General features: G+C 42.5%; 1 protein-coding gene across 13 annotated transcripts in view; it reads right to left on the bottom strand.

Annotated features, from left to right (window-relative positions):
* AMBRA1 (autophagy and beclin 1 regulator 1) overlaps window positions 1–26,694 on the bottom strand; it is a 199,583-nt gene that overhangs the window by 119,795 nt on the left and 53,094 nt on the right. For 7 of the 13 annotated variants that reach the window (XM_005578030.4, XM_045371729.2, XM_005578032.4 and 4 more), the window contains one exon: window positions 1,930–2,016. The exons of the other annotated variants lie outside the window; for them this stretch is intronic. In XM_005578030.4, the coding sequence (XP_005578087.3) occupies window positions 1,930–2,016 (87 nt within the window). The remainder of the gene's footprint in view (window positions 1–1,929; window positions 2,017–26,694) is intronic. 13 annotated transcript variants of the gene reach the window in all.

Here is a 26,694-nt window from a genome sequence, read left to right as displayed (position 1 = left end):
TCTGACCTATATATAGTGTATACGGTGAAGCCTAAGAGGAAAAAGAAACTAAACAACCAGTAATGAGGTAGTAACAATCATCCTCCTAACAAAGAGCTGGAAAATCATCAAACAACCCTAGTCTTCCAAGTGAACATTTTAAATGTTTAAATAAATCTTTAAGTTTTCTTCAAGGAAAAATACTTCCCTTTCCAAAAAAAAACCTATTTTGTATTCAAAGGAAAAATGTAAAAATACCAACACCACAAAGTATGACACTTTCTGTGATAAAGATCACAGTAGGATAAATAACAGATTTATTATATAAAAGGAGGATAAATCATGGTCTTTAAGTATCCTTGTAGAACACTGCCAGGTTAAAAGTTCTGGGGATGAGATGCCTATTGCTGTCTTTATTGCAAGAACTTCTCTATCTCAGTGCTTCAAAGTAATTGATTCATATGAAAAATTCCTTTCCCTTATATTTAGGGTGTATAACCCTCAAACATCATTAAAGACTCACATAAACTTCCTTGCTTCACTCATCATCTAAGGTGCCTGCCTGTTTTAAAGTCATCAATCCTTATGTTCCCTGATTCTTAGGTTTGTCATTTCTAGGGTGTGGAAAAGGAATAAAAGGATAATGAAGAATCTTTGCACCAGTATCTCAGAAAGAATGCTCAGTGTCATGACATAACTGTGGCAACAATAAAGACTTAATATTCCTGGAATCAACTTGGTCTGAAGGTTTTTCCAGGCAGACCTAAAAGTCTTAATCTAGAGCAAAGCTCATTTTGCTTTACCTAACCTACACTGCTAACCTGTCAACCCCACAACTATAAATTACCCTTTTCTTTTGGCAAAGCCTCATAATGTGCTCTAGTATTGCTTAAATAATGTGCCTTTTTAGATCACGAACAGAACCCATAAATCTGGCTGTGACAACCTCAAGGGGCTGCACTCTGCAGATGAATGTTATCCATCAATATCTCACCCTTGGTCCTCAGTTATCACCATCCGTGAAGGGCAGGCCTTGAACTCACTGAAATAACTTTTGTTTTTTCTCTCTTCAGAACTTTTCAAATATCTTTTTTTTTGAGACAGAGTCTCACTCTGCGCCCAGGCTGGAGTGCAGTGGTGCGATCTTGGCTCACTGCAACCTCTGCCTCCTTAGTTCAAGTGATTCTCCTGCCTCAGCCTCCCAAGTAGCTGGGATTACAGGCATCTGCCAACACGCCCAGGTAATTTTTTATATTTTTAGTAGAGACGGGTTTCGCCATGTTGGCCAAGCTGGTCTCGAACTCCTGACCTCAAGTGATCTGCCCGCCTCGGTCTCCCAAAGTGATGGGATTACAGGTGTGAGCCACCATGCCCAGCCTCAAATGTCTTCTAATAAGTGTAAGCCAAGCACTTTAATAAAATGCCAACTTGTTTTATCCATTTACTCCTTCTTCAGTCATCTCTTCCTTTGGGCAGTCTCTAAAAATGTCAATACCTGAAGGAGCTTGACTTCTACCTTTTGATATGCTAAATTCCCTCTCAAATGACAGCAAATTGAGTTTTTTGCTTAATCTATACATAATTTCCCTATAAATTAAAAAAATGTTGTTCCCCTGTTGGCTGTCCATCTGAATGACACCAGCCTCTCTGGCCAACAGAAAAAGAATATCCTACAACTACCTGTGGCCTCTCCAGGTTCCTCCTCTAGTACCACACTTGCAGAAATGAGTACCAAAGGACAAGAGCTTGGTCATAACCCTCTTTCACCAGAGGTACCGTTCACTTACCTGCAATACTTCCCCATCACCTGAACCACCTGTCTCAAAAGTATGACTGAAGAATAAAAGAGCACCAGGACCAGAGAGGCACAGAATGGAGCTTCCAACAGCGTGGCAACCCCAAGGGCCGCCCCTCCCCCCCACCTAGTGCCATTTCTCACTTTGGCCTTACCTCGCTGGGTCTGGGTAAATTGGGTGCTCTCTGGATCCTGCTCCATCATAACGGGATAATGAAATGAGGGAAGATTCCAGCAGCCTCCTAGCAGAGATTAAAAAAATGGCAATAATCCCTGTCAATTACCAACTCAGAGGTCATTCATAAGGAAAAATGGGGGAGAGATACACAACTTCCCCCTTTTGCAGCCAGCTAATGCCTGTTATCTGAGATCACACCCTTCTACAAGCTAAGTAGGTAGAGACATAAATAAATGAAGAGCTGCAGAGCTCCCACACTGGACATGACCACTGCATTCTGCTGAATACTGCTCTTCAATGAGAAATGAACAAGTGCTTCAGAGACATGATCTTCTTTCTATTTGCAGTATTTCCAGTAGACAAATAGAAGGTTTGGATCAACACAGGAGGGAAAAATTAGGCACACACAGAAATTATCACATAGTGCTAACATTTATCTTGGTGTTCGGTTCCTCCATGCCATCATCATCCACATCCACTTACTGTCTATCCATTCTGCTCTGCCCACGCTCTTTTGTGAGAATGAGTACTCCTCAGATATATAACTGTAATATATCTATTAAAAATATAAATATATATAAGAGTACCTCACAGGCTCTCAACTGACAACTTTTACTTATATAATCTAGCCCAATCACAAATTCAACTGATCATATGTGATACATACATTTTATTGAACACTTTTTTTGATGCCAGGTAATAGGTAATATACTGAGCACTTCATATGTATTTCTTTGTTTAAACCTCACCACAACCTAGAAAGATAGGTATGACTACATACATGAGAACACTGGGCCCAGAAGTTAAAGTATTTCACTCTGTGGCACGTAACTATTAAGAGATAGTGACAGGACTCCAGGGAAGGCCTGTCTTAACTCCAAAATGCCTCAAACCTCTATTTTGTACTGCAGGACCTTCCAGGGTCCAGGCAGGAAGCAAGTGCATATGTATTCACTATGATCAATGGAGACTGACAAATAGGAAGGTCTATGGCCCATCGTTCACCTCCAGCCAATTGTTACCAAGCTAGAATATAGGCTCAGTATTGCTGGCTTTTCCTATATTTTAAGGAAAGCCAGAAATGTGGACTTTTGCGTAAAATCTCCTGATTGTTAAATTTTAGCTACAACTTTTTAAAAATTTTTTAATTTTTTTTTACAAGGGCCAGTTAGAACACAAATGATAAACATGGCCCAGGGGCTCCCTGGTTTGCCATGTCTGACATGGTGCTTCCCAACTCATATGTGCCTTGGCAGCCAATCAAGCTCCTGCCCCAGAACATGTTTCAAAGGAAATGGTCTCAGAGAGAACGCATATTCTTCCTCTCCAGCAGCATCTTGCCTGCCATTCCTAGGAACAGGTCCCCGGCTCCCTGCCAGACTCTTCTTTAAAGCAGATCTGCAGGATAAGGACAGCAGCTACCAATCTTTTCCAATGGATTTAATTCAATTCACTGTTATTAAAACCAGCTGGCTTTAGGTATAGTCATGTGCAGTCACTTTATTCCAGCAACTGGCCCACTGCAGTATTTCCCTAACTGCCTGGGTAAGAGACATAGCAAAGGCCCTAACAACCTGGCTTGCAACCTTTCCTGTCCAGGACAACCAACGGTCAAGTAATGTTTTCTCTCTAGACAAGGCCTATATCCCCACACTTAAGACACTTGTAACAATCCTGCCACTGAACAGAGAGAATACAATGTAATCAATGAGGAAGAGAGGAAAGCAATAAAATACATCTCTCTGGTTGAAAGACTGAATCTACAGTAACATCACTATGGTTCCAGTGGCAGAAATGCTGTTTCATCAATTCCAAGACACACTTTTCACCTTTTAATGTGTCTGAGGTTGGGATGTTTTTTACAATTGTGTGACACAGTTTAATTGGCAGGAAATTTTTTTTTTTTTTTTTTTTTTTTTGAGAGACAGAGTCTGGCTATGTTGCCCAGGCTGGTCTCAAACTCCTAGCCTCAAGTGAATCTTCCTGCCTCAGCCTCCCAGAGTCCTGAGATTACAGCCATAAGTAACTGTGCCTGTCCACTGGCAGGATTTTTTTTTCATGATTTCATAGGAACACAAAATAATGGCATGTTTTAAGTCTTTGAAATACAGAATGTGTGGGATAGGTAGGGGTAGTGAGAGATACATAGTCTGGAGAAAAATGAAAAGCAAAATTTTGAGAAGAGTATTCAGGTCATGTATGCCATCTTATATAGTACTTATTTATCATTAACAAACCAGTTCTTCAGGAACCGGGTGTGAGTTGAAGAATGGAAGCAAAGTCTGGGAGCAGCTGACTATCATAGAATACCTAAGAAGCTTGTTCCACCCTTAAAGTGCTCTGGAGTTAGTCCTGAATGTCACCGAGTCCTTTCGTGTTATCCTCCAAGTGGTCGTACAGTAAGCTGAGGCCCTTTGGCAACCAGCATCTTCCATAGTGATGAAAATACACTCTTCTTGGCTGGGCGCGGTGGCTCATGCCTGTAATCCCAGCACTTTGGGAGGCCAGATGGGTGAACTGCCTGAGCTCAAGAGTTCAAGACCAGCCTGGGCAACATGATGAGACTTCATCTCTACTAAAATACAAAAAATTAGCCAGGCGTGGTCGTGCGTGCCTGTAATCCCAGCTACTTGGGAGGCTGAGGCACGAGAATCGCATGAACCTGGGAGGCAGAGGTTGCAGTGAGCTGAAATTGCACCACTGCACTCCAGCCTGGGCAATAGAGTGAGACTCCATCTCAAAACAAACAAACAAACAAACAAAAATATATCCTTCTTAAGTACTTCTGCCTGGAAACTGATTACGGTAACAAAGGCAAATATTACCCCCACTCTGCTAAAGCAATGACAGTACTGAGTGAGATGAGATGATTTATTAGGAATGCTGTAAAGGAGATTCCTGATCTGAAGGGTTTGCATTAGATAACTTCAGTTTTAGTGACTCCATTTTTATTTTTTATTTTTTGAGACGGGGTCTCACTCTGTCACCCAGGTTGGAGTGCAGTGGTGCAATCTTGGCTCACTGCAATCTCAGCCTCCCAGGTTCAAGTGATTATCCTGCCTCAGTTTCTTGAGTAGCTGGGATTACAACAGGCATGTGCCACCACACCCGGCTAATTTTTGTATTTTTAGTAGAGATGGGGTTTCACCATGTTGGTCAGGCTGGTCTCGAACTCCTGACTTTGTGATCCGCCTGTCTTGGCCTCCCAAAATGCTGGGATTACAGGTGTGAGCTAGCGTGCCGGCCTCAATGACTCCATTTTACAATCCCAAAAGTCTATTACCCACCTTAATTTCCTACCTTAATTAGGAAGACTTCTTTAAGTTGGAATAGAACCAAAATGCGAAGCTTTGTCTCTGGAGAGTCTCTGATGAGGTTCTTTTGGAACATGCATCCCCTGTGCCTACTTACTACAGAATGTGTTGGCAACATTTGCTGCCCAGACAATACAGTGGAACTGGCAAGCCACATATATATGTCACTTTACTGCTAATACACAAAAGCAGGAAAGCCAATCACCATGAATACACACATACATTGATGAAACATAAGTTCTTCATAGTTACCATACAAGTACTATCTAGAGTAAAAACAGGCTTCTCCAATTGGTGTGGAATAAAGAACTAGAGTTACTAGATGAGTAAACATCCTAGGAATGTTTACCACCATTCCTAGGAACCTCAAAGAAAGATCTTTCTTTCCAGTGTTAGCCTGTTATCGAGAGCCGTCAACAGTAAATGGTAGGAGAAAACTGAGTGCGATGGTAGTTCTGCACATTCTGCTGTGACCACCACAAATTTGACTTGACTTAGTCTATCACAAGAAATCAGGGAGGGCCTAGGAAGGGCTCAGCCAAGCTTGTTCAGGATTGAAGTTGCTACCACTGAAGCTGAAGAACAAAAAAATATAAAACCACCCCCCACCCCCAAACGAATACTTCCTTGTTTTCTCTACTTGCCTGGTTCATTTTGTACATCACTGATGTCCAAGTGAGGTATACCAGGGGTTGTGCTATTTGATCCATTGGACAACAAGGGGGAAATACTACAACTTCTGCTATATAATATATAATTGTAACACACATGGATTACTCAAAAGCTTTTTTTTTTTTTTTTTTTGGACAGAGTTTCCCTCTTTTACCCAGGCTGGAGTGCAATGGCGCGATTTCGGTTCACTGCAAACTCTGCCTCCTGGGTTGAAGCGATCCTCTTGCCTCAGCCTCCCGAGTAGCTAGGATTACAGGGGTCCACCACCACGCCCAGCTGATTTTTGTACTTTTAGTAAAGACAGGGTTTCACCATGTTGGCCAGGGCTGGTCTCAATCTCCTGACCTCAGGTGATCCGCCTGCCTCAGCCTCCCTAAGTGCTAGGATTACAGGCATGAGCCACCATGCCCAGCCAGAAAGCATTTTATTAATAAGGTGTTTTTTTTTTTTTTTAAATCTGAAGGCCACTGCTCTATCAAACTATATATGACTTTAACAATACTAAATACTTAAAGAATAGGATAAGCTTAAATATAAAAAAAAACTATAAGCATAGAAAAGTATACTCATTTATATGTGTATATATATACGTACATACACATACAGAGAGAACAAAAGAGGATAATAAAGCAAATGTGGCAAAATGTTAACATTTAGGGAATGTGGGTGAAGGGTATATGGGAATCCTCTGTACTATTTTTGCAACTTTTCTGCAAGTTTGGAATTATTTCAAAATGAGAAAACAAAAACATACAACATACAAAAATGTTAAAGTAAAATACTGGAGAGAAAGAGATAGCCATTTGTTTTCAAAAGAATTACGGCCGGGCGCAAGTAATGGATGGAAAAAGCCATCAAAAATGCATATTAAGCCCTGCTAAAATCATAACAGGCACATAATTCAAGCTGTGAAATCCCTCACATTTTAAAAAGAATGCAACTATTTTTTCTTTCCCTAATTAATATTCTGAATTATTTGCAAAGAGGTTCCCTGTATCAGCTGTATTCTTGATCACTAGGAATACAATTTTTAAAATAGTCAAAGAAAGCTCTGGAAAAGAAAAAAAGTGGTCGGAGCAGATCAACTGAAAGAAAAGAACCTTCACTTCATTATTTTATTTTATTTCAGTTTTTGAGACAGAGTCTCTGTCACCCAGGCTGGAGTGCGGTGGCGCGATCTTGGCTAACTGCAACTTCTGCTTCCCATGCTTAAGCAATTCTCTTGCCTCAGCCGCCCAAGTAGCTGGGACTACAGGCGTGAGCCACCACGCCTGGCTAATTTTTGTATTTTTAGTAGAGACAGGATTTTACTATGTTGGCCAGGCTGGTCTTGAACTCCTGGCCTCAAGTGATCCACCCATGTCGGCCTCCCAATGTGTTGGGATTACAGGCATGCGCCACTGAGCCTGGCCCCTTCACTTCAAATTCAATGGATATCAGGGTTGAGGTGCAGAAAGTCTGGGTACTAGTCCATATGGAATAAACAGGCTGTGGACAACTCCTCCTTACTAAAAAATTATACCCTGAAGATACTCTTTTAACTGGTTGTCAGATCACAGAGAAAAATCAATATCCTAAAGCAAACAAACATGTCCGGACTTTCTCCAACCACTGGAAACAATCAATTGCTAGAACTCTCTGGCCTCTACTGTTAGGGAATGCTGGCTCCCAGAAGGTAAGACGCCACTGGTGCCCCATGCCTAATGAGTAACTTTACAGCCTGGCTTTAATGTCTGGATGGCAACTGTTATTTCCATCTAGGAGAGCCAAATCCAAATTAACAGCTTCCTTCTGCCTAGGAAATAAAATCCAGATTCCTCAGCAGGGCATTCGGTATTCAAGCTTTGCAGCCAAATGTCTCATTCCTTTTGGATATACTATATGCTCTAGTCCAGTGGTTTACAAACTTTTTGGTCCCAGGACTCCTTTAACACTCTTAAAAATTATGAGGATCCCGGTGGCTCACGCCTGTAATCCCAGCACTTCGGGAGGCCAAGATGGGCGGATCACCTGAGGTTGGGAGTTCGAGACCAGCCTGACCAACATGGAGAAACCTCGTCTCCACTAAAAAATACAAAATTAGCCAGGCATGGTGGCACATGCCTGTAATCCCAGCTACTCAGGTGGCTGAGGCAGGAGAATCGCTTGAACCCAGTAAGCAGAGGTTGCAGTGACCCAAGATGGCGCCATTGCACTCCAGCCTGGGCAACAAGAGCGAAACTCTGTCTCAAAAAAAAAAAAAAAATTATGAGGCTCCTAAAGAGATTTCATTTGTATGGTTTCCACTATCAATATTTAATTTCAATTTTGAAATTAAAACTGAAAAAATTTTAATACACAAGCACACATTCAATTAGCCATCAGGATGATAGCCTCATCACATGTCACGAAGCCTCTAGAAAACACTATACTTGTGAAAGAACGAGAGTGAAAAACACAAAGAATGTCTCAGCATTATTATAAAAATAGTTTTGACTTTGGGGATCCATTGTTCTAGCTAAACTAAACACACCCTCACTATCCCACCTACGTTATTTATCTTGGCAATTTCTTCTTTCTGGAAAGTTCCTCTTCCTTATTACTGTCTGTAAAAAGCCTTCAAAGCTCAAATACTTGACTCCTCCAGGCAGAAGTTCACCCTCTCTTCCCCAGTGCCTCATAGCATTTTGTACCTCTCTTAAGAGGCCTTCTCAAGTCACCCAGTAACTTATGTCTTGTCTTAGCTTCTGGACTAGAAGCTACATGAAAACAGGTACTGGATCCAAGTCATCCCCATCAAAACTCACATCCTAATTAACACGTAATAGGAAACCAACAAATATCTAAGTGATGAATCAGCAGGCCTGACCAGACTTGGAAGAACAAGCAAGAAGACATATCTGATTGCCCCTCACTGGCCACAAGACTCTCAGACAAGGTTGCTAGATGCCCAAAAACTCACACTAAAACTCCTGAAGAAACAAGGTTTTCAGAAACTGCTTACATCACCTTCATCCCCTCTGGTCACTTATGCTGCTCAGGTTAAAGTGCTGACATAGTTGTCCTGATAAATGCAGTGCAGTCTGGTCCCTGGGAGGCTTATTAAATCAAAAAGCCAGAGGCTGGATACTTGCCTGGGAAACTACCACTGATGTTCCTGGACTGTAAATTGCCAAAAGAGACCCCCACAAGGGAAAGAGGGCAATGTTTGCCAGGGGATGAAGGGGCAGGAGGCCAAATAAACTTGAATGCACTGTGGCTTTCTTCATTTCTGAATCTTGCTCTGCAACTCCCCGATCTCTGCCTTGGCGCATGCCTGGGTTGGGAGATGACAAGCCCTTATTCTTTGTAAAAAATAATTGTGTGTTCTGAAACGACACCTCTATTATGATTTCCAAATTGACATCTCTGCTCTAATGCAGAGGCATCCAAGCCTCCCCATTTCACACACTAGTAATTATCGTTTAAGTTATCCAACGATAGGCATTCATCTGATCGCTGCAGGGCCCCCTAGTTTGAGGGGTGCACTTAAAGCATGTGATGCAGTTGCCAGCAGAGACTGGCAGGCAATTCCTGCCCCTAATGTGGGGTGGGTCAAGGCAAGGTGGCACTGCTAAAATGCTAGTAACCTCAGGAAAAAAATAGACATACTACAGAAACACACCACAGTGCCGATAGTGTAGATCAGTCTTATTTTAGCATTATCAAATATAAACAATTCACAGAGTGCAAAACAATGCTTTTCACCAGAAATGTTTAAAAACATCTTTATAAAACATTAATGTACTCCCCAGTGCCTCTGGGCAGTGAGCAATAGATGGCAAAACATGAGAGCACAACATAGTCACAGATAGCAAAAGGGAAGAGGCTGGAAACAGAATGTATACATAATGTGCAATCATGTATCTAGCATTACAAAAGTCTTGTCTAAAAAGTCAGCCAGTTCCCCCTGGGAACATATGACCTCTGCTAACTGTCTGGTGGGTAGTTATTTTTAATACATTTGTAAGATGACTGGTTGGCACTATGCTTAGCTCGTATATACCCTCAACACATTACACTATAGTTATAAGACTTGAATGTATAATAAAAACTCACTTTTGTTAGCGAGTAAACTCAAAGGCTCAAGTCAATCTACATGGACATCTTTATTTAGTATCCAAATCCATTTCTCTGGGAGATTTGGGAGGTCTGCTCACAGACCACAGACTTTTTTTTTTTAACCCGGAATTTAGCATCAGAGGCTTTTCACCAGAGGATGAGTAAGACCAAATCTGTTAAAAAAAAAAAAAGGTCCACAGCTAGTTTTGATGCCACATGCACACATGCCCCCCACATGCAACAGGTGGGATATATAGGTTTAGACTTTAAGAGGCAGTGCATCCTAATTCACTGATTTCCCCCTGGAATTTATAGAATTCCATAATGTTGAATTCTTAGCTAATTTTATTCAGAAGCAAGACAAATCCTTAAACACCAACCTCCAGGCCAACTAAGTCTACAAAGAATATACTGGTAGAATCATTTATTGCTGTGATACTAGCAAGCCTGTGAAGGTCTTAAAAAACATTTTTTCACATCCACATTTCTGATCTGAAACTTTAAAAACCCTTGACCAAGGCCATTCATTAAGAAGTGACAGGCCCTTGACCCTGGTATACTGCAAACACTATATAATAGGAAGTAAAATCTTAGGACCAATATCAGAAAGGCAAAGCGAGTTAGTACGTGAAGCCTCAAGAGAACGAGGGAAAAGCAAAGCACAGTGTGCTGGGCTATTTATTAACCAGAGGCAAAGAGGCCAATTTCCCAGCTCATATCTGTCCATGGAATGAGGTTTCTAAAATTTGCAGAAATATGAGGGCAGAGACTACAACTGGGACCCCAAACAATCCACTGTTAGCCCTTGAGCTAACATGAAGCTCAGAGTACAATCACTTTTCTTATATCCAAGGTTCATTCTGAACTGCTTCTCTTAGTGACATCTGATTTCACTGATTTGTCTGTGGGGATGTACTACTTGCCCTTCCACCCTGATCTTGATTTCAGCAACCACCCTGATTCCTTTTGGACTCAGCATTTGACTCTACTGAAATAATTTCTCCACCATTTCCTCTGTCTAGACAACATGAAATTGTCATAAATGACACCTAAAGTACAATTAGTAGAGAAACTGCAATTTCCACTCTCCTCCCCCGTTCCCAAAAAGATTGGCACATTAACGTCCTCCAGCATGTCAATCAATACTACCCTGAGGAGGATTAACTCTGTACAGTCTGGAAGCCATTCAATTCCCAGCTTGCTAAAAATTATGCATTCCCCCCGCCCCGTACTATAATTAGAACATGTAAATTGCCTTCTTTTTACTAGCACTAATGGCTATAATCTCAGAGTTCTGAATGCCTGCTAAATCGATACCTGTGTAAAAAGTCCTTACAAACACCACTTTAACCAGCTGCGCTTTATTTAGAAAAATCTGAGACAAAAGACAAAAGGTAAGGCAGAAGAGGAGAGAAGCAATGAGAGAAAGGAATGACGCAAGACCACCAGAACCAGGCAGTACTATTAACTATCGTAAGAAGATGGTTTGAACCCACTGACAATTCCTTATGAGATGTCATATTTTTATTTATATATTTATGTTTGAGACAGAGTTTCGCTCTTGTTGCCCAGGCTGGAGTGCAATGGCACGATCTAGGCTCACTGCAACCTACGCCTCCTGATTTCAGGCAATTATCCTGCCTCAGCCTCCCAAGTAGCTGGGATTACAGAGATGTGCCACCATGCCCTGCTAATTTTGTATTTTTAGTAGAGACAGGGTTTCACCATGCTGGCCAGGCTGGTCTCAAACTCCTGACCTCGGGTGATCCGCTCATCTTGGCCTCCCAAAGTGCTGGGATTACAGGCGTGAGCCACCGCACCCGGCCTAATGTCATATTTTTAAAACCCAGCAAGATCAAAGGACAACAAATCATGAAATAATTTACCAGTGCTTTTCAAGGGGAGTGGGATGCCCCCCGGAAATGTGGCAATATCTGCTGACATTTTTGGTTGTTGCTTCTGGGTGCTAGAGCACGACTGGCATGTGATAGGTGAAGACCAGGAATGGTGCTAAACATTCTGCCATGCACAGGACAGCCTCCCATGGTGAGGAATTATCCAGCCCCAAATGTCAATAGTGCTGCTGTTATAAAACCTTCTGATATATCTTAGTGGTCTGAGACTAACCAAGAAAACTCTGAGTAACTAAAATATGAGGCAATTTAGTGTTTGAGCCTTAGAATCAGACAGATTGCAGTTTAAATTCCATCTTGTGTCACCTACTAGCTGTGAGACCGTGGGCAAGTTCATTATCCTCTGCTTCCACATTTGAGGGGAAATCCCTTTTAAGTAAGAACCTGTGTCAAGTACAGTAGCCAGTACACAGTCTAATAAACAGCCATTATTTTTTTCTTCCTTAGATTACAGCTCCCAAAATATCTGTAGGGAGTATGATGCCCTCTGTCCACTCAAGTCACTATGCCTAAAAAGGTACTTTGTCAGAAAGAAAGACATGTTGAAGAAGGGTGAATACTATAAAGGTATAAACAGGGGCACCTGAGCCCTGAGAATCACATGCACCCCATCCACATAAACCAACAAGAACAGTCAGGTATCCATCTACCAACCTATGTGTTGGTCCATCCAATCAGTGATTCAAACAGAAATACTGAATGCCTTCTGTTGCTTATATATGTTAGTACTATGTAAAATATAGATGTGGGCTGGGCATGATGTCTCACGCCTGTAACCCAGCACTTTGGGAGGCCGAGGGAATAGGATACCTTGAGCCCAGGAGTTCGAGACCAGCTCGGTCAACATAGGGAGACCTCATCTCTACAAGAAATTTAAAAATTGGTTGGGCATGATGGCACATGCCTACAGTCTCAGCTACTTGGGAGGCTGAGGCAGGAGGATTGCTTGGGCCATGGAGGTTGAGGCTGCAGTGAGCTGAGATCATATCACTGCATTCCAGCCTGGGTGACCAACTGAAACCCTGTTTCAAAAATAAAAAAAAAAATAGGCCAGGCACAGTGGCTCACACCACACTTTGGGAGGTCAAGGTTGGTAGATCACCTGAGGTCAGGAGTTCAAGACCAGCTGAGCCACGTTCCAAAGGGCAAAACCTTGTCTCTACTAAAAATACAAAAACTTAGCTGGGTCAAGGCTGGGCACAGTGGCTCATGCCTGTAATCCCAGCACTTTGGAAGGCCAAAGTGGGTGGATCACTTGAGGTCAGGAGTTCAAGACCAGCTGAGCCACGGTCCAAAGGGCAAAACCTTGTCTCTACTAAAAATACAAAAACTTAGCTGGGTCAAGGCTGGGCACAGTGGCTCATGCCTGTAATCCCAGCACTTTGGAAGGCTGAAGTGGGTGGATCACTTGAGGTCAGGAGTTTGAGACCAGCCTGACCAACACAGTGAAACCCTGTCTCTATTAAAAATACAAAAATTAGCCGGGAGTGGTGGCACATGCCTGTAGTCCCAGCTACTCTGGTGGCTGAGGCAGAAGAATCATTTGAATCCGGGAGGCGGAGGTTGCAGTGACCTGAGATGGTGCCATTGCACTCCAACCTGGGCAACAGAGCAAGACTCCGTCTCAAAAAAAAAAAAAAAAAAAAAAATTAGCCGGCATGGTGGCAGGTGCCTATAATTCCAGCTACTTGTGAGGCTGAGGCAGGATAACTGCTTGAAACCAGGGTGCAGAGGTTGCAGTAAGCAGAAATCATTCCATTGCACTCCAGCCTGGGTGACAGCGCAAGACGCTGTCTCAAAAAATAAATAAATAGGCCAGGTGCGGTAGCTCACACCTGCAATCTCAGTACTTTGGGAGGTCGAGGCGGGCAGATCACCTGAGGTCGGGAGTTCAAGACCAGCCTGACCAACATGGAGAAACCCCATCTCTACTAAAAATACAAAATTAACTGGGCATGGTGGAATATGCCTGTAATCCCAGCTACTCCAGAAGCTGAGGCAGGAGAATCACTTGAACCTGGGAGGCAGAGGTTGCAGTGACCTGAGATCTGTTTGCACTCCAGTCTGGGCAACAAGAGTGAAACACCGGCTCAAAAATAACTAAACTAAACTAAACTAAACTAAAATATGGCCCATCCAAAGATGGCTCCAAAGAAATATCCTCCTGGTATTCTCACCCTTGTGTGGTCCCCTCCCACACTGAATCTAGACTGCTCTATCAGTAGCTTTAATCAAGAGAATGCATCAAGCTGTGCCAATTCTGGGCCTACCGTTTTAAGAGAACTGGCAGCTTCCGTTTCCTTCCTTTTAGAACTGTCACTTTTGGAAACCTTAAGCTGCTATGTAAGAAGTCTGTCCCTGTCATCTATATAGCAAGAAATATAAAAAACAATTAAAATTAAAAAAAAAAAAGAGAGAGAGAGAGAAGCCTGGCTACTCTCAAGAGGCCATGTGGAGAGAAGAGCCCCTGAGTCTACATGGCAAGGAAGAGAGACCCAGTTTATTCTAACTGGGCCTCCAGATGACTCTAGTGAAAACCCAAGGAAGACCAGCAGAAGAACTTTCCAACTGAGCCCAGTCTACCCCTTCCCCCAATAAAAAATAAATCATGAAAGCTAACTGAATCGGTTTTAAGTCACTAAGTTTTGGAGTGTGGTTTGTTATACACCAATATGTGAACAAAGTAATTCCTTATCTTTGTAAAAGTTTCAAGCTAGGCACAACAGCAACATTAGAACTAACTCCATGAGGTTAGTTTACAGCCAAAATCACATCTCTCCTCGAAGGAACCTTGGCTACCAAGGCATTTGAAAACAGATCATAATAAAGCAAGTGTAAACTTGATCACTGTTTCTAAAGCATAAGGCCCCTGTATTAGTCAGAAGAGTCAACGTTCATTTAGAAAGACTTGCGCTCATTCCTATCTCAAGGCTCTCCATCTTTCTGAAACACACTTCTCCCCTGGGTGGCTCCCTTTCAAGGTAGAAAATGGTCCTAGAATTTGAGAAATTAAGGCTATTTGTGCTCCCTTCCTTATCAAAGAAGCAGGAGGCCAGGAGCAGTTGCTCACTCCTGTAATCCCCGCACTTTGGGAAGTCAAGGCGGGAGGATCACTGGAAGCCAGGAGTTCGAGACCAGCCTAGGTAACACAGCAAGACCCCATTTCTACTACAAATACAAAAATTAGCCAGGCATGGTGGCATGCACCTGTAATCCCAACTACTTGGGAAGCTGAAGCAGGAAAACTGCTTGAACCCAGGAGGTGGAGGTTACAGTGAGCCGAGATCACGCCACTGTACTCCAGCCTAGGTGACAGAGTGAGACTCTGTCTCCGGAAAAAAAAAAAAAAAAAAAAAAAAAAAGGTAACCTATGGAATAGGAGAAAATATTTGCTAACCATATATCAGATAAATGTTTAATGTCCATGACATATGGGGAACTCCTACAACTCAATAACCAAAAAACCCCACAAATAACCATACTAAACAATGGACCAAAGACTTGCATGCACATTTCTCTAATAATGATATACAAATGGTCAACAAGCATATGAGAAGATGCTCAATATGACTAACCATTACGGAAATGCAAATCAAAACCACAATTATTTATCGCCTCACACCTGTTAGGATGACCACTATAAAAAGAAAAAGAAAAAACAGGAAATAACAAGTGCTGACAAGGATATGAAGAAGTTGGAACCCTCATGCACTGTTGGTAGGATTGTAAAATGGTTCAGCTGCTATGGAAAACAGTATGGAGGTTCCTCAAATAATTAAAAATAGAACTACCATATGTCCAGCAATTCCACTTCTGGTTATATATCTAAAAGAACTGAAAACAGGATCTTGAAGAGATATTTGCACACCCATGTTCACTGCAGCATTTTTCAAAATAGCCAAAATGTGGAAGCAGCCTAAATGTCCATCAGTAGATGAATGGATAAAGAAAATGTGGTATATACATAGAATGGAATATTATTCAGCCTTTGAAAAGAAGGAAATTATGATTATATACATACAACTTTTTCTTTTCTTTTCTTTTCTTTTTTTTTTTTTGAGATAGAGTCTCACTTTGTCGGCTAGGTTGGAGTGCAGTGGTGCGGTCTCGGCTCGCTGCCACCTCCACCTCCAGGTTCAAGCGATTCTCCTGCCTCAGCCTCCTAAGTAGCTGGGATTGCAGGTGCCCACCACCGCACTCGGCTAAGTTTTGTATTTTTAGTACAGATGGAGTTTCACCATGTTGGCCAGCGTGGTCTCGAACCCCTGACCTCAAGTGATCCGCCTGCCTTGGGACTCCCAAAGTGCTGGGATTACAGGTGTGAGCCACTGCACCCAGCCACTATGACATATTAATAGATGATCCTTAAGGACATTATGCTAAGTGAAATAACCCAACCATAAAAAGACAAATACTGCAAGATTCCATTAATAAGAGGTATCTAAAGTGATCAAATTCACAGAAACAGAAAGTAGAGTGGTGGCTGCCAGGGGGTTGTGGGAGGGGGAAAAGGAGTCATTCAAAGGATACAGTTTCAGTCACACAAGACGAAGAGGTTCTAGAGATCTATTGAACAATAATATGTACTGTACACTTTTAAAATTGTTAAGAGGGTAAATCTATGTTGTTTTCTACCACAGACACACTTACACGAAGATAAAAAGGGTTACATTAGCCAACAGAACAAAGAAAGGATAAATGCCACCTGGATGATGTGAAATGACCCAAGGGGACAACAAGGAGACAGAGGCAGTAGAAGCTGGGTTACCTTTGTGTAGGGGAGGAAAAAAGCAGAAGAGGCAAAAAGATTCACACGTACCCTCTGATGCAGCAAAGGAAAAGGGCACAATGTTAACAAGCTGCAATTCTCTTTCTATGGCAAGGTCATACTTTCAGCCTCTGATTTCTTTATTATTACAATTTTCTACTCCTGCTCTAACTTGATTTTAATTTCCTGGCAAGTGACACCCAAGTCATGCAGCCTTTTCACTGGAACCCACCACTCTGTCCAAGGTACTCTGCAAAAGGTGCAGGCATTCTTCTCCAAGATTTTACATAGTCCATTTACATAATCCAAAAGAAGGTTGCTCTCATACTGCATAATCTAGCATAACGGAGATCTGCTCACTAAAGTGAGCCTCATCCAGCAAATAAGCTTGGAACCTCCATTTTCCCCCTTTGGAAACAGAGGAGGAGTTTGTTAATTGTTGCTATTTAAAAATCAGGCAGCTTCTCAGGTGAGGGGGCTGTCAGCATGTCAGCCTACAGCAAGCAGGGGGAGCCCCTGTGGGTGAATTAGGATGGGTGGGGTGGTGGAGCGGGTACTGCAATGACCAGTGACTCCCCCTGGTGGAGCCAAGTGGTAGGGCACTTAGGAAATATTTACCCACACCTAACCGTCAACACTTTTTGCTTGAGCTAATGCAAATGGCCAAGTACACAAAATTGGATTTAAGTAGGAAACATGACATCAGCCTAGCATAGACTAAGGCATCAAGAAAGTCCATGCCTTGATGAAAGGGGCTGCTATCCTACTCAATTCCTGCTGAGTGTTATGTGGGAACGTGAGCCAGTTTTTTCAACAGAATCCAGATATCTGAATTGATGTGGAAAAAAAAAAATCCAAATTTTTAGAAATACCGTGAGGCAAACAAACATACTTGAGGACTATTTTGCAATCTCTGGGTTAATGTAACAACAGGCCCACCCATGAAAGCAAAATTTGCTCACACAAACATGCTGTCGGGAATGCTTCCAAGAAAGAGCAGAAATAAGATGTACTGAATCCTGCTCCCACCCCCCAACCACTCAATAAATGTGTAAGAAATCCAGAAGGAGGAGAGGATGCTACCTGCACAGTTCTAATAGGCTGGGACCAATTACAATAAGCAAAATATGTTATGCAAACAGAACCCCATACACCTGGTGTCATTGTCTTGGAAAAACCTCCAATGCACCCTTTAGAGCACTACTCTGAATAGATACAGTAGAGAAGGAGATCTGAAGGGGGAAGAATGAGTACACGGGAAATTGCTCCCAGCGTATTTTCAGCACACATACAGACTTCACTGTAGTCCGCAAGTGCTCCAACACCCTGAGCTGACAGAAGCGATTACATCTTTTCATGTTTCAGGGTGTATACAAAGCACACAGCAGGCACTACACCATTCAGCCCCAGAGAGAGGAATGATGAGGGGTAATTTAGATCAGCCTAGCAGGTGCTTGCATGACCTGCACTGGGGGAAGGGCTGCCTGCCAAGCATACTGCCTGGAGGATCTGGAGGCTCATGCCCTCCCAACCAGGGCAAGCCTCCTCATTTGCACACGATTCCCAAGAAAGAGAGAAAGTGAGGCTGGAGAACCTTGCCTCAGGCCAGATAGCACAAGAAACAAATTCTTTATGCATTTATGCCTGCTCTTAACCATCAAAGAATCCCACAAGAGCCAATACTTGCAGTATCTAGTCCAAAGTAGAGAGAGAGAGCAAGTGCAGGAGTCCCCTAACAACCTCTTTGGGGCCCTCATTGTCATAACGCCTTCTATTACTCTAGCACCTGACTCTTCCAAATCACATTCCTAAAAAGCAGGAGTTGGCAAACTATAACCTGCAGGCCAAAACCAGCTATGAATGGTTTTCATATTTTTAAATGATTGAAAAACATCAAAATAATTTTTATGACTCGTGAAAATTATATGAAAATCAAATTTGTCTCCATAAATAAAGTTTTATTGGAACACACCCACACTCTCATTCATTGATTCATTCATTTATTTGAGACAGATTCTTGTTCTGTAGCCCAGGCTGGACTGCAGTGCCATGATTTCGGCTCACTGCAACCTCTACCTCCCAGATTCAAGGAACTCTCCTGTCTCAGCCTCCCAAGTAGTTAGAAAAACAGGCACCTGCCACCATGACGGTTAATTTTTGTATTTTTAGTAGAGGTGGGGTTTTGCCATGTTGGCCAGGCTGGTCTCGAACTCCTGACCTCAAGTGATCCGCCTGCCTCAGCCTCCCAAAGTGCTAGGATTACAGGCGTGAGCCACCACACCAGGCCCACACTTACTCATTTAGATATTGTCTGGGACAACAGCAAAGTTGAGTAGTTCCAACAGAGACTGTATGGCCTCCAAATCCTAATATATTTACTATCTTGACCTTTACAAAAAGCCTGCCAATGCCTGACATAGAGGGTAGGGCAGAGAACACACACAGAATTCACAGGCTCAAACAGAGTAACCTACTCAGGCAGGTGAGCAGCAAAGGTAAGAAAGATTAACAGAATGAGGCTGGGCGCAGTGGCCAGGTCATCTGAGGTCAGGAGTTCAAGACCAGCCCAGCCAATATGGCAAAACCCTGTCTCTACTAAAAATACAAAAATTAGCTGGGCGTGGTGGTGGGCACCTGTAATCCCAGCTACTCGGGAGGCTGAGGCAGAAGAATCACTTGAATTCGCAAGTTGGAGGTTAGAGTGAGCAGAGATCTGCCACTGCACTCCAGCCCGGGTGACAGAACGAAACTCCGTCTCAAAAAAAAAAAAAAAAAGAAAGAAAGATTAACAGAATGATACCCCTCCTTCACTCTGTCCTCATTCCCATATTGCCAAAGAGAAAATGGGTTGCCTAACCACCCCCAATGACAAATACATTCGATATCTAAATGTTACTGCCAGCTGGGAGAGGTGGCTCACACCTGTAATCCCAATACTTTGCGAGGCCAAGGGGAGCGGATCACTTGAGATCAGGAGGTCGAGACCAGCCTGGCCAACATGGTGAAACCTATCTCTACTAAAAATATGAAAAATTAGCCGGGAGTGGTGGTGGGCACCTGTAATCCCAGCTACTCAGGAGGCTGAGGCAGGAGAATCACTTGAACCAAGGAGGCGGAGGTTGCAGTGAGCTGAGATCATGCCACTGTACTCTAGCCTGGGTGACAGAGCAAGACTATGCCTCAAAAATAAATAAATTAATTAATTAATATAAAATTACTGTCTTATAAAGAGGCAAGAGATGCCTGGATTTTTCCAGTCACTTAATAAGACACAGAAGACTAAGTGGACGAAGGCCAGTATGTATGTGATTGTCAGAGATAGAACAGGGCTATGTTTTTCTCATACAAGGGTGTCAGAGAACAAATGTACACTAACAACTTAAGGTGGCAATTATTAGAATAAAACAAAAGTTTTTCTCAAAAACTTTAGGAGGAAGCTCCTGAAAACCCATGGTAGGAGAATTTACTACTGATAAGTTTAAGAGCTTATGGCGGGAGGAAAGGTTTAAGAGTTCTTTTGAGATGTTGTTTCCCTCTTTTGCCCAGGCTGGAGTGCAGTGGTGCGATCTCGGCTCACTGCAACCTCTGCCTTCCGACTTCATGCGATTCTCTTGCCTCAGCCTCCCGAGTAGCTGGGATTACAGGCACCCACCACCATGTCCAGTTAATTTTTGTATTTTTAGTAGAGACGGGGTTTCACCGTGTTGGCCAGGCTGGTCTCAAACTCCTGACCTCGTGATTCGCCCGCCTCAGCCTCCCAAACTGCTGGGATTACAGGCGTGAGCCACAGTGCCCGGCCTTAAGACTTCTAATCTATGAAATCTATGAAATAATGTTCAGTTAAATAAAACAGGAAATAGGAAATACTTTATACATCTTACATTAGTAATAATGAGTACTATACAATTAATTTTCATTTACCACTAACAACGCTGATACTCGGGCACTAGCAATTCCACTTCTAGAACTTCATCTTCTAAAAACACTTAAGTACACAAAAATCCTGCAACACTGAAAAAGAAAACAAGACATGGCCAACATGATGAAACCCCATCTCTACTAAAAATACAAAAATTAGCCAGGCGTGGTGGCGCACACTTGTAATTCCAGCTACTCAGTAGGCTGAGGCACGAGAATCGCTTGAGTCCAAGAGGTAGAGGATGCAGTGAGCCAAGATCACACCACTGCACTCCAGCCTGGGCTACAAAGCGAGACTCTGTCTCAAAAGAAAAAAAAAAAAAAAGGAAAAGAATTAAAATAAATAAGTGGAAAAATGTGTTTTCATTAGCACAGAAAAAATTCTGGAGTTAACACATGCACAAATTGTTAATAGCAGATCTCTGAGCAGTGGCTTTGAGAGGATATTCACTTCCTACAATCATACATTTCTGTAATGTTTACTTTTTTACAAATGAATTGGCAATAGTTTTGTAAGCAGCAAAAAAACAGGCATTTCATTTCCATGTACGATCTCTTGTTTACGATAAATTTTTCAAGCTCTCCCTCACAGTTTCAATAACACACCTTCTTATTTGGAGTTTGGGGAAGAGTGGAGGGGCTTTCTTGCAGGTAATATGCCAGCTGAGAGGACTGATTCATTCATTTGTTCACCCATTCATCAGCTCTTCACCCAAACATTTAAGGCCTCTCTTACTCTGACAGAATCAGTCACTCCTCCTTCTCAGTTTTCAACACAGTCTCAAGACACAAATCAATCTAAAACTGCGCGGAGCTGGACTGGCTTTAATTTACGCTACTTAACTCCTAGGTCTATTCTCAACCAGCAGCCACAGTTATCTTTCTAAAATATAAGATCATGCTACTCCACTTCTGATGGCTTCCCAAGTCACTCAAAGGAAGAGGAAAAAAATCTCTTAAATGGCTTAGAAGACCCTGCATAATCTCATCCTTGTCACCTCTCCAACTTCATCTTCTATCACTCCATCCCTTGCTGTGCTCCAGCTGCACTTGCTGACGGTGCCAAGCATCTCAGGGATTTTGCATTTGCCCTTTCCTCTGTATAAAATGTCCTTCCCCTAGTTTCGATGGGGTTTGCTTTCGCATTTCTTTAAGGTCTCCTCTGCTCCAGTGTAACCTTATCAACCCTTTTTTGATGATCCTATTTCAAATTGCAGCATCCCCTACATTTTCTATACATTTCTCTTTTTTGTCATAGAATTTGTCACTGTCTGGCATACCAGGTATCTTATTTTTTTATAAGAGAGAATTATTGCCGGCATTTAAATAGCATCTGGTGCCAGCCAGGCGCAGTGGCTCATGCTTGTAATCCCAGCACTTTGGGAGGCCGAGGTGGGCAGAGCACCAGAGGTCAGGAGTTCAAGACCAGCCTGGCCAACATGGCGAAAACCCGTCTTTACTAAAAATACAAAAAAAATTAGCCAGGAGTGGTGGCAGGAGCCTGTAATCCCAGCTACTTGAGAGGCAGAGGCAAAAGAATCACTTGAACCCGGGAGGCGGAGGTTGCAGTGAGCCCAAGATCGCACCATTGCACTCCAGTCTGGGCAACAAGAGTGAAACTCCAGGCCGGGCGCGGTGGCTCAAGCCTGTAATCCCAGCACTTTGGGAGGCCGAGACGGGCGGATCACGAGGTCAGGAGATCGAGACCATCCTGGCTAGCACAGTGAAACCCCGTCTCTACTAAAAAATACAAAAAAATTAGCCGGGCGAGGTGGCGGGCGCCTGTAGTCCCAGCTACTCGGGAGGCTGAGGCAGGAGAATGGCGTGAACCTGGGAGGCGGAGCTTGCAGTGAGCTGAGATCCGGCCACTGTACTCCAGCCTGGGTGACAGAGCGAGACTCCGTCTCAAAAAAAAAAAAAAAAAAAAAATACAAAAAACTAGCCGGGCGAGGTGGCGGGCGCCTGTAGTCCCAGCTACTCTGGAGGCTGAGGCAGGAGAATGGCGTGAACCCGGGAGGCGGAGCTTGCAATGAGCTGAGATCCGGCCACTGCACTCCAGCCTGGGTGGCAGAGCGAGACTCCATCTCAAAAAAAAAAAAAAAAAAAAAAAAAAAAAAAAGAGTGAAACTCCATCTCAAAATAAAATAAAATAAATAGCACCTGGAATGCAGCAGGTGCTTAGTAAATATCTGTTAATGGAATGCGTGAATGGATGCATGCATGGATCAATCACATTTACAAGTCCAACTCTCAGGGTTACTAGGAAGAACCAAACTCATCTATGGAGCAGCCCTTGTGCATACTCCTCAGTTCTCTCTTCTTTTTTCTTACAGACAAGGTCTCCACTCTGTTGCCCAGGCTGTAGTACAGAGACACAATCATGGCTCACTGCAGCCTCAACCTCTGAGCTCAAGCGATCCTCCCACCTCAGTCCCCTGAATAGCTGGGACTACAGGCACATGCCATGACACCCAGCTAAATTTTGAACTTTTTGTAGAGATGGGGTTTCACCATGTTGCCCAGGCTGGTCTCGAACTCCTGAGCTCAAACCATCTGCCCACCTTGGCTTCTCAAAGTGCTGGGATTACAGGCATGAGCCACCATGCCCAGCCCTCAGTACTTCTAAAGCCTGAGTTTACCTTCCCCAGCTTCCCTTCCCTTACCTCTCTTAAACTAAGTTTGTTAATTCCATCACAGGCTTTGTCTCCTTTTTATTTCCCAATACTTGCTCCTCTTTCTTCCCAGAAAGAACATGTCATAATTTGCCTGTATCACAAATGAAGATCTCCCGGTTGAGAATTCTTCCCTATTTGTCCTTAAATGCTGAACTTCTAACTAAGAAGAACTCAGAAGTTAGGAAGGGTTTATTGTATTGTATCTTGAATACCACAGACAATTCCACCAGTTTTTTCAGGGGGAACTATTCACACCCTGTATAATTAGAGGTAAAGCAAAACTTTCTGCTAACATAAGGATTCTGACCTCCACAAGAAAAAAAGGACCTACAAGTATCCCAAAACTTAAAAAGGTTCATTCTAATGATGCTCAGACTCCAAAACAAAAGATGAGAGCACACATTGTCTCAAACCCTAAAAATCCTACTTCTAAGCAAATTTAATGAAAGCCTTCCACAGAAACTTAAAGAAAAATAAAGCATCAGTGGGAAAGAACCTTCGCATTTAAATTGGATTACCCACATGTAATTTTTGAACTAAATCAAGACCAAGTATACCTTCATAAAGATTGCAGAAGAATCTTTAAGGACAAAAAAAATACCAACAGCACTGACTGGCAGAGATATTATTGAGATGCCAAGCCAAAGACCAACAAAATGGTCTCAAGAGCAAGCTGTATTCAATATGAATGGGGTACCAAAAAGATAAACAAAATGGAAGGCTGCATATGATGCCAGTGCTCTCAAGGAAGGTGCAGGCCCTGAGTCATCAGTGTAAAGCCAATATAAAGGACACATGTTGGCCAGGTGCAACAGACTTATTACAGGCTTCAGGACAGCCCATTCACAAGTTAGGAACATAGCGCACAGTGAAACATCAGAGGTTACCAGAGCTCAAGTTATGGAAGGTGTGACTTTCTTGTACAACTCTAGGTAATACCACTTCATTTATTTAACAAGTAATTATTGAGCCAACGACTCTGTAAGACCAAATGATGTGATATAGTAACAGGCTTTTTATCTTTTTTACTTAAAAGGCCAAACAGAATTTATATTGCATACAAAATCATAAGGAATATAACTTCAATTCTACTTATTCAATTCAACTAACATTTACTGAGCATCTACCGTGTGGCCAGGTAGTATTCTAGGTAGAGAAGGGATATATACAGACATGATCACTGCCTTCAGGGAGCTCACTGACAGGTAAACAAATAATTTTCTGTCATGGCTGCAATATCACAAAGAAGTATCTACTACACATGCAACAAAGAAAAGGAAGTGATTACTTGGGGCGATCAGGGAAGGTTTCCCAAAGGACACGGTGACAGCTGTGCTGGGTTTTGAATAATAAATTGTGTATATTCCCCATCCAAAGAAACTGGTAGAGATTAGATATCAAAACTCTTTAGACTCAGCTAGATCAACTGCATGGAAAACTACTAAATTTGGACCCCTTTCTATACCAGTCAGGCTAAGAAGACTGCTACTTTCCTCATTTTTAGGTTGCCAGCCCCCTTTTGTGGACCTACAATCAGCCCTGCAGACACACCCATTCATCTTCCTCCATCAGTGATGGTTGGGCTGAGGCCTCCCTGGAGAATTCCCAGGTGATGGGAGCTGAGGGATCAAATAAGTATGGTGGTCCATGAAGCCTCAAAGGGCTTCAGACTGTTCTAAGCTCCAAAGTAATTCCCCCAGAGAAGTCTAAGAAACGTAGCAACCCAGTGAGGGCTTCTAACTCTAACCTTTGATGTTCTGGCCACATTTCACACTAAGGCCGTCAATGTGCTTCCTCAGTCTTCATCTATCATGAGAGAAAAAGACCTAAATTCTCAGAACACAGTCTTACAAAATATTCCAGACCCAAGCCTTTCTTAACTACCTGGAGACAGAGTACAGAAACAATTAGTGCTTCTAGGAGGAGATTGAGACCAATTTTCATCTCTCTCAGTTGCTGGAATTTTAATAATGAACACCCCTAACAGGGATCACTTTATTAGAACTAATCAATGTAGTTCTATGGGCAAATAACTAAAACAGCATTTCTCCTAGAAGCATTGCGTTAGTTACCATTCTGCTCAACAATAATAATTACAAATTATCTAACAGACCTCCAATTTCTTACAATAAGAGCTGAATGAAGAACCCCCTCAGGCAATGACCTACTGAGCAACAGAGGTTTTGACAAAGAAAACTGCTGTTTGAAGGCACTAATTTCAAATGAAATGGAGGAAAGGGTGCCCTCTTCAGGGCCCAGGAGTTCGAATCCCACTTTTGCTTATAAACACTTCTTTAAGAAATAATTTACTCTCTCTGTTTTCTCATCAGAGAGGGAGACTGGACTACAGAAGTTCTAGGTTCCCTCCAGTTTTAACTTGCCATTGAAGCCATTTTCTTTTTCCTAATACCAGCCTTTAAAGGCCAAGGGCACCCTACTGCAAGGAGCCACAATACCCTGATCTTCTGCTGGATTCTGCACTCCCACAGAGAAATCGTTTCTTTGTAGTGAAGCAAGGGCCTGCCACTCAAGTTGCAATGTAGCATCAGACTATTATAAAAAGACAGCTCGTCTTCCACTGTCCACAGGCAAAAGGAGACAAACTGTGTACTGGTTATTACCACTTGGCAGCACACAGCTACACTGAAATACACACCATATGCTTATTAATACCGTCACTATTTGCAAACACTATTAAATATTCCAGCAGCATCAAGGATCCAAACATCTCACCTTAGCCTATCTCCTACTACAAGGCCAATGAACAAAACTTTCTCCTTTCAAGTACAGTCGCCTTTTGTGAACTCCACTCACTCAAGAACAACTGTCATCTACAAAAACAGGCTTTGTTAAAAGATCCAACCTCGTGCACCAACAGTAGGGACACCTTTTCTTCCCAGCCATCCTAACCTAGCAGCAGCAGCCCAACAGTGACACCTGCTGGAGAACTAGAAGCAAGGGTTGGCTCATCACCTAGAGACTTTCAGTCCCTTTAGAAGGCAGAAGAGGCAGACTAGCACCTGTTTGTCTTAGTGATTTACACCAGAATTCAGCCATTCAAATGGTAGTCCTTCTTTAATGTGTACGTACTTAGAATATTTTACAACATATCTCATTTTTGAGACAGCTGTCAGCCTTCATGGTATACAACATCCTAGCTCATTTAAAAGTGATTCCATATAAATAATGTAACTACCGAGTTAATATACTATTTTAAAATGAGAATCCTGAGTTATTTGTATATTTTAAAAGAAAATGAGCATAAATATAAAATTGTTTACAGCGAGATGGTTGAACTTTAAACCACAATGCATACATTTTTTGGCACCAGAAAAGAAAAAAATATTTAAACAAAAAATTATGGTACATCCTCAATAGTTTCTGGGCTTTTTTTTTTTTTTT

The sequence above is a fragment of the Macaca fascicularis genome, chromosome 14, assembly GCF_037993035.2.
Source record: "Macaca fascicularis isolate 582-1 chromosome 14, T2T-MFA8v1.1".
Taxonomy (NCBI): Eukaryota; Metazoa; Chordata; class Mammalia; order Primates; family Cercopithecidae; genus Macaca; species Macaca fascicularis.
The sequence above is the reverse complement of the archived record's forward strand: the minus strand, read 5'-3'. Positions and strand labels throughout refer to the sequence as shown.